Source organism: Musa acuminata, chromosome BXJ3-5, assembly GCF_036884655.1.
Source record: "Musa acuminata AAA Group cultivar baxijiao chromosome BXJ3-5, Cavendish_Baxijiao_AAA, whole genome shotgun sequence".
In the NCBI taxonomy this organism is placed as follows: Eukaryota; Viridiplantae; Streptophyta; class Magnoliopsida; order Zingiberales; family Musaceae; genus Musa; species Musa acuminata.
In genome coordinates this window covers 27,299,248-27,312,440 of record NC_088353.1, presented here as the reverse complement: position 1 = coordinate 27,312,440, position 13,193 = coordinate 27,299,248, and the positions used below count along the sequence as shown (strand labels likewise).

At 36.7% G+C, this 13,193-nt stretch overlaps 1 protein-coding gene across 1 annotated transcript; it reads right to left on the bottom strand.

The window, feature by feature from the left end:
- Positions 1-10,984: 10,984 nt before the first annotated feature.
- On the bottom strand, positions 10,985-12,486 carry LOC135638238 (protein BYPASS1-LIKE-like). The gene has a single exon (XM_065151272.1). It carries the CDS (start codon positions 12,374-12,376, stop codon positions 11,177-11,179), a length of 1,200 nt encoding a protein of 399 aa, XP_065007344.1. The 5' UTR covers positions 12,377-12,486; the 3' UTR covers positions 10,985-11,176.
- Between the last annotated feature and the right edge of the window lie 707 nt (positions 12,487-13,193).

Sequence of the window (13,193 nt, the reverse complement as noted above, 5' to 3'; positions counted from 1 at the left end):
AAACTGCGCTTAGACGCAATCTGAGTTTAGACGCAATCTGCATTTAGACGCAAACTGCGTTTAGACGCTAACTGTGTTTAAACGTAAACTGCACTTAATCATAAGTAATCTTAGAATCGGCTTTTGCATCAAAATAGTGTTTATCGAATGAACGCAGCTTTCATTTTTAATCGCTGAAAGATTTCCGCTGCACTAATTCACCCCCCCCCCCTCTTAGTGCTCTCGATCCTAACACCCTATTCATGACATAGCATGCCATGTTAATGTCTTCGACTCAAAAATATTTAGGTAGGCTATATTCGTTTAATATGGTTCTTGTCATTTCTTGTAAATTCCTATTTTTTCTTTCGACTATTCCATTTTGTTGTGGGTTATTTAGAGTAGAGAAATTATGGTTGTACCTATTTGATTCATAAAAGTTTTGGAAATCATGGTTTTGAAACTCACCACCATGATCACTATGTATAGATAAAATCATAAAGCATTTTTCATTTTGAACAAGTTTATAAAATTTTAAAAAATACTTAAAATAATTACTTTTGTGTGTCAAGAAGTTTGTCAAGTATATCTACTATAATCATCAATAATTACAAAGGCATATTTACTACCTCCTAGGCTTGTTATATCAATTGGTCCAAATAAATCCATATGGATCGATTGCAATAGTCTAGATATGCTTATTTGATTCTTTGACTTGAAACTACTTTTTATTTATTTTTCTAGTTGACACGCATCATACACTTTGTCTTTGACAAACTCGATGCCAGGGATTCCTCTTATAAGTTCTCTAGATGAAATTTGAGAGATTAGTTTCATGCTAGCATAACCTAATCTCCTATGCCAAAGCCAAGCATTCATTGTTTAAAACCGAAAAGCAAGTTTCAGTACAAAACTCATTAAGATCAATGGTATAGACATTATTGATCCTTAAGGCAATTAAAGATTTATTCATGTATGGTATTTCTATAATGCATGCATTAGATTCAAACTTGATGTTGTAACCTTTATGACATAATTGACTAATGCTTAACAAGTTATGTTTTAAACCATCTACTAATAAAATATTTTCAATCAAAAGGTTTGATTTGTTACCTATATTTTCTTTTCCAATAATTTTTCTTTTATTGTTGTATCTGAAGGTGACAAATCCTTCGTCTTGGCTAATGAGCTTAGAGAAGTGTGTTGGATCTCCGATCATATGCCTTGAGCATCTACTATCAAGGTACCATCTCTTGCTCCTAGCTTATGATTATAGACAAATCTATAAGAAATGAGGTTTTATTTTAGGTACCTATTTAACCTTGGGTTCCTCATAAATAGATCTACCTAACTTATCATTTTGCATTGAGTCATTTAAGGTTCCTTTAGGGACCCAAATTAACTTATGTGGACTACACCTCTTAAATAGACATTTATTACATAATATTCAAATTTGTAATAAAAATTACATTTGTTTCGGGGTGAAACATATAAAGTTGGGCCCTTAACAAAGATGATTGGCTTTTGATGAGTGTTACTCACAAAGTTGATTCTATCTCTTCTACGAACATGATCCCTTTTTGCAAGGATCATGTTTAAGGATTTGTTTCCTATTTCAATTTTTTTAAGGTTTCATAGCAAATTCTTCTTTTTAAGCATCTCTAATTCTTCACATTTTGTACAAGGAGGCAATATTTCAATATCATGTTCAATATTCAATCTATCAAATTCACTAACAAGAGAAGCACACTCATTTTTTAATAATTTATACTTTTTACTAACTAATCTATATTCATCAAATAAATCATTAAAAGCATTAAGTAATTCATCATAAGATAAATAAGATTCATTTAGGTCACTTATCTTGTCATTGAGTGCCATTAGAGCATAATTTATGACTTCTTTGTTAGTTAGCTCCTCGTCTTCGGATGCGCTCGAATCATCCCAAGTAACTTTTAGCACTTTCTTCTTTTTCAGTTACTTCTTCTTCACTTAGGGACATTCACTTTTGAAGTACCCTGGTTTCTTGCATTTATAATAAATTATTTGGTCCCTTTTAAGTTCATTTTTGTTTTTAATGTCATGTCTAGTTTTGTTCCTTTTTATGAATTTTTTAATTGTTTTTGTTAGAAGTCTCAAGTCATCATCATTATTATTACTTAAGTTTTCTCTCAAGTGGACTTCTTGAGTTCTAAGTGTCAAATCCTTCCTATTCTTTGGAAGGTTGTTCTTAAGTTTTTCATGTGCATTGCATATCATTTTATAGGTCATCAAAGATCCGATAAGTTCTTCGAGTGAAAAGTTGTTCAAATCCTTGGCTTCTTGAATTAAGGTGACTTTAGGATCCCAACTCTTTAGAAGGGATCTTAATATCTTGTTAACAAGTTCAAAATTATAAAAACTTTTTTCAAATGCTTTTAGACCATTGACAACATTCGTAAACTGGATGTACAAATCTCAAATGGTCTCGCTCGGTTTCATATAATACAATTCATAACTATGAATTAAAAGATTGATTTTTGACGCCTTAACTCTACTCATGCCTTCGTGTGTGATTTCAAGTATATGCCAAATATCATAAGTCATTTAAGCAAATAGAAACTCGATTGAATTTATTTTTATCCAAAGCATAAAATAAACCATTCATAGCTTTGGCATTCAAAGAGAAAGTCTTCTTCTCCAAATCATTCCAATCATTCATTGGAAGAGAAGATTTTTAAAATTTGTTTTCGACGATATTCCGTAACTCAAAATCCATAGAAATCAAGAAAATTCTCATTCTAGTTTTTCAATAAGTGTACTATATTATATTGAACATGGGAGGACGTGTGATAGAATGACCCTCATAATTGTTAGATTGTGTGAATTAGTGTAGCGGATAAAAACGTTGGTTTAAAATTTCTTCGTATGATAAAATTCAATTTCGAAAATGCTTAACTTGAAAGCATGTGGAAGTGTAGTGAAAGTAAGATTTCGTTTGCAATAAAGGTAAATGGTAAGAAATAAATGCAAACCTGATTTTTATAATGGTTCGATCATCGTGACCTACATCCACTCTATCGATTCCTCTTTTGTCGAGGCCACCAACATCCACTAACGATCTTACTTCAATAGGCAAAGATCAACTACCCTTACAACTCGATTCTCTTTTTGACAGGTTCACGAGAGAACCTTTACAACCCTTTTTTATAAAGCTTTCCTTACACTCTCCCTTAGAATAATCTCTAAACTTTAGGAGAAGAGACTCTACACTTTACAAATGTTTTAAACTTTAGAAACCTAGAGTTTTTTATCACCTTTCTTGCTTCTTCATGCAGGAATAGCTGGGATATTTATAGACCCTAAATGGCTTCAAAACTTGGAGGCAAAATTCAAATCCCTAAAATTTCAAGGTACAAGCGATACCACCGCCTGCAACCTGACACTGGGTGGTACCACCACTTAGACTAACGGTATCACCGCTTGACAGTCTCGGAGACTGAGTCTTGGGGGTACCACCACCCAAACTAGCGATACCACTGCCTAACATAGTCTCGGAGACTATGCCACTTTGGTTCCACTTGTTGGGTCACTATTTCAGCCTTTTCACTTAGCCCAACACAGCCCAAACTTAGCCCAATTGACCCCTAATTGAACTGGTCTAATTCCAACTCAATTATATGCTAACTATGAATTTTAAGACATTTACTAAGCTAAATAAGTCCGTAAGTCTAGGTTTCTTCCGGTGAGCTTCTAGCGATCTTCCGACAAACTTCCGATGATCTCTCGGCAATGTTCCAGTAGACTCCCGGCAAGCTCCTAGACTTCATGATGATCTTCTTGGCAAGTTCTAACAAGCTTCTTTAGCAAGCTCCTGGACTTCTCAATCAATTCCGACAAAACATCTGATGAATGTCTAGACTTCCGACGAACTCTCGAACTCCCAATGAAATCTCGTTATTGACTCCGGGACTTCATTTTGCTTTATTCCTTAATCACTATCGTAGTTAATCCTGCATAAATAAAACCTATTTTGATATAGACAATTATTACAAAGCTTGAATCATGTTGTCCGGTATATCATTGGTTCATCAACGCTTCGTCCAATTCTTCGGCGCATTGTCCTCTCTTGCATCTTATTGCCCAATCGGCCAGTTGACCTTCGCAACTCCAATTTTCTTAGTGCAATTTATGCTCTTCTTGGCCCGATGCCCAAACCTATGGCCTGAAGCCTTCTGCTGATATGTCGATCGATCTTTTGACTCGACGTACAATCTTCTGACATGTTTCTCTCTAGCCTAACATGATTCTTCCTGCTTTAATTGTCTCTCCCTAATCGAAGTTAGTCTTGTCACTTAAACACATATTAAATCATAAACACTATCAATTGGTTTCATCATCAAAATTTAAGATTCAATAATCTTCCTTTTTTTTATGATGATAACCAATTGATAACGGAGTTAACCTTGATTCCCTATATCATTATGTCATACTGATAGAACTCTTAGATTCAAAAATCCAAGTAATATGTTATGATAAAATTATGCATAACATTATCATACTTCATCCCTTTTGTCATTAACAAAAAGGAGAAGTGCAACTTTCAAGTGTTTGAGATATAAGCTTTATAATATTATATAATAAACATAATCTTAAATTTTATTATCATTGCAATTTGTAAGCTAGCAAACTTAGCAAGAGCTACATCATATTAGAACATGCAAGCTAGAAGATTTTATATCATTTCAGAGTATGCAAGCTAGCAAGTTTTAGATATGCAAGGTAGTAAGATAGCACGTTTTATAACATACAAGCTAGCAAAAATTTTTTCATCATTTTATAAAGTGTAAGCTAGCAATATTTGATATGTTCAAGAAAGCAACTTTTACTTTTTTAAATAAGTAAGTTAGCAATCTTTGCTTCTCTTTTGAGATAAGCAAGCTAACATATTTTTGCATCTTCTTGAATTGTGCAAGATAGCAAATCTTTCTCTTTTGAGATGTGCATACTAGCAATTCTTTCTCCCCCTTTGTCATTGGCAAAAAGAGGGGAATAAAATAATTTTGTAATTCTTTTTCTCTTTACAATAATTTTTAAATCATGACAAAGGTAAAATATCAATCTTATTTTAATATATTTATGCATCATTATAGTTTCAAATTAAAACATACATAATTTCAAAACCTTCTATTTCATCCTTACTTCATGCATGATACCAAAAATAAATTATCACTATAGGCATATCATACATGATACTCAAGCATTCATGATACATCATTTTAGCAACAAATCATAGTATTGCATGCATTATTCCAAATCATAAATAATTCAAATTATGATGGTATCAAAATGTCAAATTATATTACATCCTACGATGCATGATCATAACTTCTTATTTGTATGCATTAACATAAATTCATGAGTATTTCATGCATAATTTCATATCATCACGTGAAAAATATCAAGAGAATTTTGGTGACGAGATATACTCCATGAATATAAAGAATTATAAAAATCATATCATGAAAGATAAGATCATGTAAATACCAAAAGACATGATTCATATAGAAAATTTTCTCTTAAACAAAATGCAAAAATCATATGAAAATAAAGAGTAAGAAATCTTGATTCATAAAGGAAAATCTAAGTTAAGAAATAAAGTGAAGGTTTATGATTCGATTGGAAAAATCTCATTCAAATTCAAATCATCAAAATCATAAGAGATTTAAAATGATATTAATTTATTTATCAATCTTTTGAGATGCTAGCGATTTTCTTTCTCTCTATTATCATTGTTAACAAGAACGAAGAAGGGAAGAAATGCATAACAAAACTCAAGTCATAAATTCTCAAGATGTCAAGTAGCATATCGTGGTTTGTTAGGATAAGTCTACCTTTTTTTTTTGTGAATAGCAAAAAGAAACAATGAGTAAATGATCTTAATTCATAGAAAGATTTCAAGTATCAAATATCGAGAAATCAAGATCATGAATTGGATTATTTTCCTCTTTAGTAAATGGCAAAGAGAAACATAAGAGATCAAATAAGAGATTTTGATTCATAAAAGATTTCATGTTATAAATCTCAAGAAATTATGATTTTGATAAAACTCATTCAAATTCATATTCATAGTCCAAGAGATTCACAAAATCATAATATACATAGATTCATAAATATTTTATCAAAAAATCAATAAGATAGAGATGTTTCATTTTAAGTTGTTTGTTTCATACAAGCATGCCTTTGTCTTTTTAATGCCAAATAAAAAGATGCATCAATGTTTAAGACCGAAAAAATAAATTTCATCATCATGACCAAAAATATGACACATTAAACATATGACTTCTTTAAACAAGATATTTGATTTATCATTTTAATTTCAATGATCATACATTTTCCTTTTTATGTGTTTCATTTTATATTTCATATAAATATGCTCAAGTTTTTCATATGAAAACCATCCATCTTGTTTAAAACCAAAAAAGTAACTTTCATTAGGACGAAGATCAATAAGCCATGAATCACAAAAATCATCATGCATAATTTCGAAATATAAATTTATTAAGTGTGATCATTATGCATTACTACTTTGGGCATGACATCAAAACATGATTTCAAGTTTTCAAGGTATAACATGCACAATTTCAAACTATAAACTCATTAAGCATAATATCATCAAAATATTTTTAATCAAAATCATTTTGTTTATTGTAGTAATATATTTTCCTTCTTTGCTTCAATGATTCAATCATATCATGAGATATACAAATCATAAATACAAAGGAGTTATGTCATGAAATATATAAGATTTTAAGTGTAACACGTAATTCCAAAACATAAGATTTCAAATCATTATGCATCATTAAATCTACAACATGATCATTTTCAATCAAAATCGAAAATCATCAAGATATTATTTCTTCTTAAAAACAAATATTAGATTAATCATTATATTTAAATCTAATATTTTATTATATTTTCATAAAATATAGAATTGTCATTATCACTATATATATATATATATATATATATATATAACCAATCATGAAAAGCACTAAGTAATTTCATGGTAAGTAAAAAAGGTTTGATTGAGTCGCTTATCTTGTTAATGAAAGTCATTAAGGCGTAGTTCGCCATCTCGCTTTTGTGGGTTTGCTTCTCGTCTTCGGATGCACTTGTTTCATCCCAAGTCACTTTGAGTGCTCTCTTCTTCTTTGGTAACTTCTTTTTAAGTTTATTTTTATTATTTAATTCTTGTTTAATGAACTTTTAAGTTTATAGTGAGAAGTTCAAGGTCATCTTCACTTGAGCTTTCGCTCGAGTGGTCTTCTTTTGTTCTAAGTGCAAAATCCTTCTTGTTCTTTGGAAGGTTGTTTTTAAGTTCTTGATGTACCACATTGGTCATTTTGTAGGTTATCAAAGACCTAATAAGTTCTTAGATTGAAAAAGTATTCAAATTCTTGGCCTCTTGAATGGTTGTTACATTAGAGTCCCAATTTTTAGAAAGAGATTATAAAACTTTATTAACAAGTTTAAAATTCAAAAAATATTTTCCAAGTGCTTTTAGGCTATTGACGACATCCGTTTCACTGATTCCTCTTCCGTCAAGGCCACCGGCATCCACTAACTATCTTCCTTCAATGGGCAAAGATCAACTACCTATACAACTTGATTCTCCTTTTGACAGGTTCAGGAGAGAACCTTTACAATCCCTTTTTATAAAGCTTCCCTCACATTCTCCTTAGAATGGTCTCTAAATTTTAGGAGGAAGGACTCTACACTTTATAAGGGTTTTCAATTTTAGAAATATAGAGTTTTTATCACCTTTCTTGCTTCTCTATGCAGGAATAGCTGGGGTATTTATAGACCCCAAATGGCTTCAAAACTTGGAGCCAAAATTCAAATCCCCAAAATTTCGAGGTATAGGCGATACCACTGCTTGCAACCTGACATTGGGCGGTACCACCGCTTAGACTAGCGGTACCACTGACTGACAGTCTCAGAGATTGAGTCTAGGTAGTACAACTACCCAAACTGGTGATACCACCGCTTGACATAGTCTCGGAGACTGTACCACGTCGGTTCCACCTATTGGATCATTATTTGGGCCTTTTCACTTGGCCAAACATAGCCCAAACTTGGCCCAATTGGCCCCTACTTGAGTTGGCCCAATTCCAACCTAATTATATGCTAACTACAAATTTGTTTAAGAGAAAATTTTCTACTTAGGTTGTAAAATAAGTCCGTAAGTCTAAGTTTCTTCCAACGAGCTTCCGACGATCTTCTAGCGAACTTCCGATGATCTCTCGGCAATGTTCCAACGAACTCTAGGTAAGCTCCTAGACTTCATGACAATCTTCTTGGTGAGTTCCGACGAGCTTCTTTGGGAAGCTCCTGGACTTCTCGGTCAATTCCGACTGAATCGGTCAATTCCGACTGAACTTCTGATGAATGTCCGGACTTCCGACGAACTCTTGAACTCCTAACCAAATCTCGTTCTTGACTCCGGGAATTCATTTTGCTTTATGCCTTGATCACTATCATAGTTAATCCTGCACAAATAAAACCTACTTCGATCTAGACAATTATTATTAAGCTTGAATCATGTTATCTAGCATGTCATTAGTTCATCGACGCTTCGTTCGATTCTTTGGCGCATCGTCCTCTCTTGTAGCCTATTGCCCAATCGACTAGTTGACCTCCGCAACTCTGATTTCCTTGGCATAATTTTTGCTCTTCTTGGCCCGATGCCGAAACCCATGGCCCGAAGCCTTCTACCGATATGTCGACCGATCCTTCGGCTCGATATCTAATCTTCTGATATGTTTCTCTCTGGCCCAATATGATTCTTCATACTTTAATTGTCTCTCCCTGATCGAAGCTAGTCCTGCATCACTTAAATGTATATTAAATCATAAACACTATCAATTGGTTTCATCATCAAAATCTGAGATTCAACAATGATTGCCGGCAAAAGCCATCTCTCTTAGGTTTTAAACCAAATCGAGAGTAACCTTACTTTGATACCAATTGTTAGGATCAATACGACACTAAGAGGAGGGGGGGGGGGGGGGGGGGGTGAATTAGTGCTTATACAAAACTATGTCGGTTTAAAAAACTTTGAACAATGAAAACATATCGAAAAGATGCTTAACTTGAAAGTGTGTTCATAAGCGTAGTGAAATCAATAAGAAAGTTAAATCAATTTACAATATAAATAAAAAATATAAAAGAAATGCAAATTAAGTTTTATAGTAGTTTGATTGTTGTGACCTACGTCTACTTCTGATTCCTCCTCCGTTGAGGTCATTGACGTCCACTAATGGTCTTCCTTCAATACACGAAGACCAACCACCTTCTTACAATGCTTTCTCCTTTTTATGGGTTTAGAAGACAACCATTACAAGCCTCACACTTCTTCTTGGATGATTATAAAACTAAAGAAAGAGGAGGACTCTTATTACTTTTTTACAATACTTTTACATTCCAATACTTCTAGATTTTTTTACACTTTGTAGCTCTTTTTGTTCACCTTTCATGTAGAAAGGAGTGGAATATTTATAAGCCCCAAAGGTTTTAGAATTGAAGCTAAAAAGTGTCTCTTCTAGGACTTCCAAGGTATTGGTGGTACCACCGTCGGACAGGGCGATACCACCGCCTAGCAACATTAACTGTCGATGGTACTATCACCCAATCTAGGCGGTACCACCGCCCAGACCATTTGGGAGCCTCGAGTGATTCCACTGCCCACCTTGGGCGGTGCCACCGCCTAACAAGGCTCCAAGTGGTTGAGTGGGACTTTCATCCAGCCTATCTTAGTCCTAAATCAGGCCCAATTGGCCCCTGATTAAGTTAGTGAGATTACCTCACAATCCTAATTCAATCTAAGTTCTAATTATGATAATTAAGGTATTAACTAAGTAATCTTTGTCCAGTATGTCAATTGTTCTTTTAGCGATATCTCGATGAACTTCCGGTGAACTCTCGGTACGCTTTTGGCAAATTTCCGATGAACTCTTAGCGAGCTCCCGACGAACTCTTGGCGAGTTCCCGACGAACTCTCGATGAACTCCTGATGAACTCTCAACGAGCTCCAGATGAACTCTTGCTGAACTCCCGACGAACTCTTAGCGAGCTCCCGATGAACTCTCGATGAGCTTCCGACACATCGTTCGGATCTTTGATGTATCTTCCGATCTTTGACTTTGGCCAATCATCTGCTTTATGCCTTATTCATTATCGTAGTTAAATTTGCAATACTTATCTCAAATATTGGATTAGATCAATAATTTATCAATTGATTTCATCATCAAAATTCGAGATTCAATAGATGACAACAAGTCTAATTCAGGGTATGTGTTGACCCTGAATAGAGGAGTAGTATGCTGGAAGAGTTTCAAGCAAGATACTATTGCCGACTCAACCACAGAGGCATAGTATACTACTACGGTAGAGGCAACAAAGGAGGGAGTCTGGATGAAGAAGTTCATCATAAATCTAGGATTCATGCCAAGTAACAAGGAGTCAATTCCCTTGTATTGTGATAACTACAGGGTGATTGCTCAATTGAGGGAAACCGAGTCTCAGATAACATCCGAATATAACATCGTAGATCCACTGACAAAACTGTTATCTCATATTATCTTTGAGCGTGGCTATTAGGCGATAGTATCGCCTAGACTGGATAGTGGTACCGTTAGTGCTTAATGTTGCAAGCATCGTATCTCTCAATACTAGCAATAATACCGTAAGTACCTCGAAAACCCAAGGATGAGACATTTTGGCCCTATTTTTAAAATTATTTAGGGCCTATAAATACCTCGCTCATGCATACCGAACCACTATAAATTTGATGTGCATTTCTTTTATATTCTTAATTGCTATTGCTTTCTGATTTAATTACTTATTACACTTAATCATATTGTAAGTCAAATACATTTTCGATATTGAATTCATTGAACAAATTTTCAAATTATAATTTCTTGAATACACTAATTCACCCCATCCCCTCTTAGTGCCTTTGGTCTTAAGAGGACCATAATTTGAAATAGAACTAATATGCTTCCTTTTTACAAAAGAAGCCATTCCTTCTATTCGATAATTGTCTTCACATGCCCTGACCATATGCAGATCAGAAAAATCAAACTACGACAAAGTCGATCACTAAGGAGCACCAATGTTGCACCATTGTAGATGATGAGATCTCGGTCTGATGTTCTCATTCAGCCCCGTTCAACAAACAGAGCCCTTCCTTACGGCTTCTTACAATTCTAACGAAGACTTCCCTCACCTGTCGCTCCACCGGATCAAGACCCTCCTTCAAAACCTCGCAGACTTGGGCCAGCTCCTGCACTCCCTGCATCACCTCCACCTCCTCCTCCTCTGTCATCGGGAACTGGACGGCATCGATCAGCTCCCTCAAGTGGTGCACGCACTTGTCAATCTTCTCAATCTCCTTCAACAGCCCAGCGGAGTGCTTCCTGTCCTTTTTCTTGGACTCCTCCAAGATCCTCTCGTGGAGCAACATGATCGGGGCTGCCCAGAGGAAGCTCCGCGGGATGGAAAAGTTTATCTGAGGACCACGATCTTGGCAGGGGATCGCCGCCACGAGGGCCCACATCACAAAGAGGAGCACCGAGCTCATCGTGTACATAGGCACAGCGAGATCGGCCGTCGCCACGACCTCATTTCTGCGAGGTACGATCAGGTTGCTCCCGATGGCCTGCAGCAGCCGCGCCGCGGACCAGGACCGGGAGACGGTACAGGAGAGAGAGCGGAAATGTGAGCTGCGGTCGCCACTGGATGATGAAGACGGCAATCCGCCGTTGTGGGAAGGTACCGAGCTAACGTCCTTCTCGTCGAACATGAGGATGGCAACTTCGGCGAGAGCCTTCTTGGCCCGGCGGAGCTGCCCCTCGCCGAGATGCTGTTGCTGCGGGCCGAGGGCCACCAGCACGATCTCGAGGTGCTTCCTCCAGTGCCGCATCTGATCGACGCCGTCGCGCACGGCGTTGCAGACGTCGAGCGCCTTCACGGCGCGATCGAAGAAGTCCGATACGAGACGGTCGACGGGAACCGGAGATCGGTGGTGGCCGAAGAGGACCACCCGGAACTCCTCCTGGCACACGAGGAAGGTGTCGAGAAGCCGCCGCATCCAGGCGACGGAAAGGATCTCGTCATCCCCGGCGGCGAGGTCGTGGAAGAGGTCGGCGACCTGCCGCTGGAAGGCGACGAGCTCCCGCTGCTCTCCGCAGGCATCGTGGTTGCACTGGTGGGTATCCACGGGTGGGTTGACGGGGTGATCGTACCGGAAGCTCAGGATCGAGAGGGCGGAGAACGCGAACGGGACCGATGAGCCCTGGAAGTCGGCGGTGGGCATCGTCACACCGTCGAATCCCCCAATCAATCCAAAAAGCATGAGAGAGCCTACGAATTCGATCAAAATAGAGGGCGGAAGGTGGGGCGAGAGAATGGAGGCAAAGAAAGCGAATACAATTCAAGCCCTAGTAAGCTTGCACCGCCATGGAAGAGGAACTCTCGTTGTCGAAGTGCAACCACGAAATCTTCCTTTTGTTGTTATTGTTCTTCTCATGATGGTTATAAATAAGTGTAGCGTTGGAGTCGACCGTGCTACTGGACGCGGGCCCCACACGGCTAGGCCACGTTACGCGAAGATCGTCACCCGTAATAGACGTCTCCATTAGAAACGAACCATCCTGATCTAAGGTAACGACTCTCAATCACATCGAACGGTCTCGACCGCAGCGCATACTTATCTTTTGTCGGGGATCGCCACACGCGTAGGGCCGCGCTGGTTATGTTGGGCAGTTAGCCAACAACTTGTGCTGGAACCGGTTTCGAACCGGTCTGACAATTTGTCAATTTAAAATCGAATCGAAATCGATCTGATAGTACGATTTCGATTTCTGGAATTGAGAAATGGAAATCAACGATTTTCGATTTCGATTCAAAATCATGATTTAAAAAATAAAAAATTCTAATAAAACAAGTTTGATAGACTATTGGCCGACTGTTTGAGCCCTAACGGTCGAGCGGTCAATCTTTGAAGGGGTGGTATAACGACTATTTTTTAAGATCATTTGATAATTTTATAATTTAAAAAATAAAAATAATAAATTTGTTCGTTTCAATAACTAAATAATAACTAGTTTTGATGGTATTTTAGAGAAGAAAAATCTTCCAAAAAATATATAAATACTCTCCCAAATCTCTTA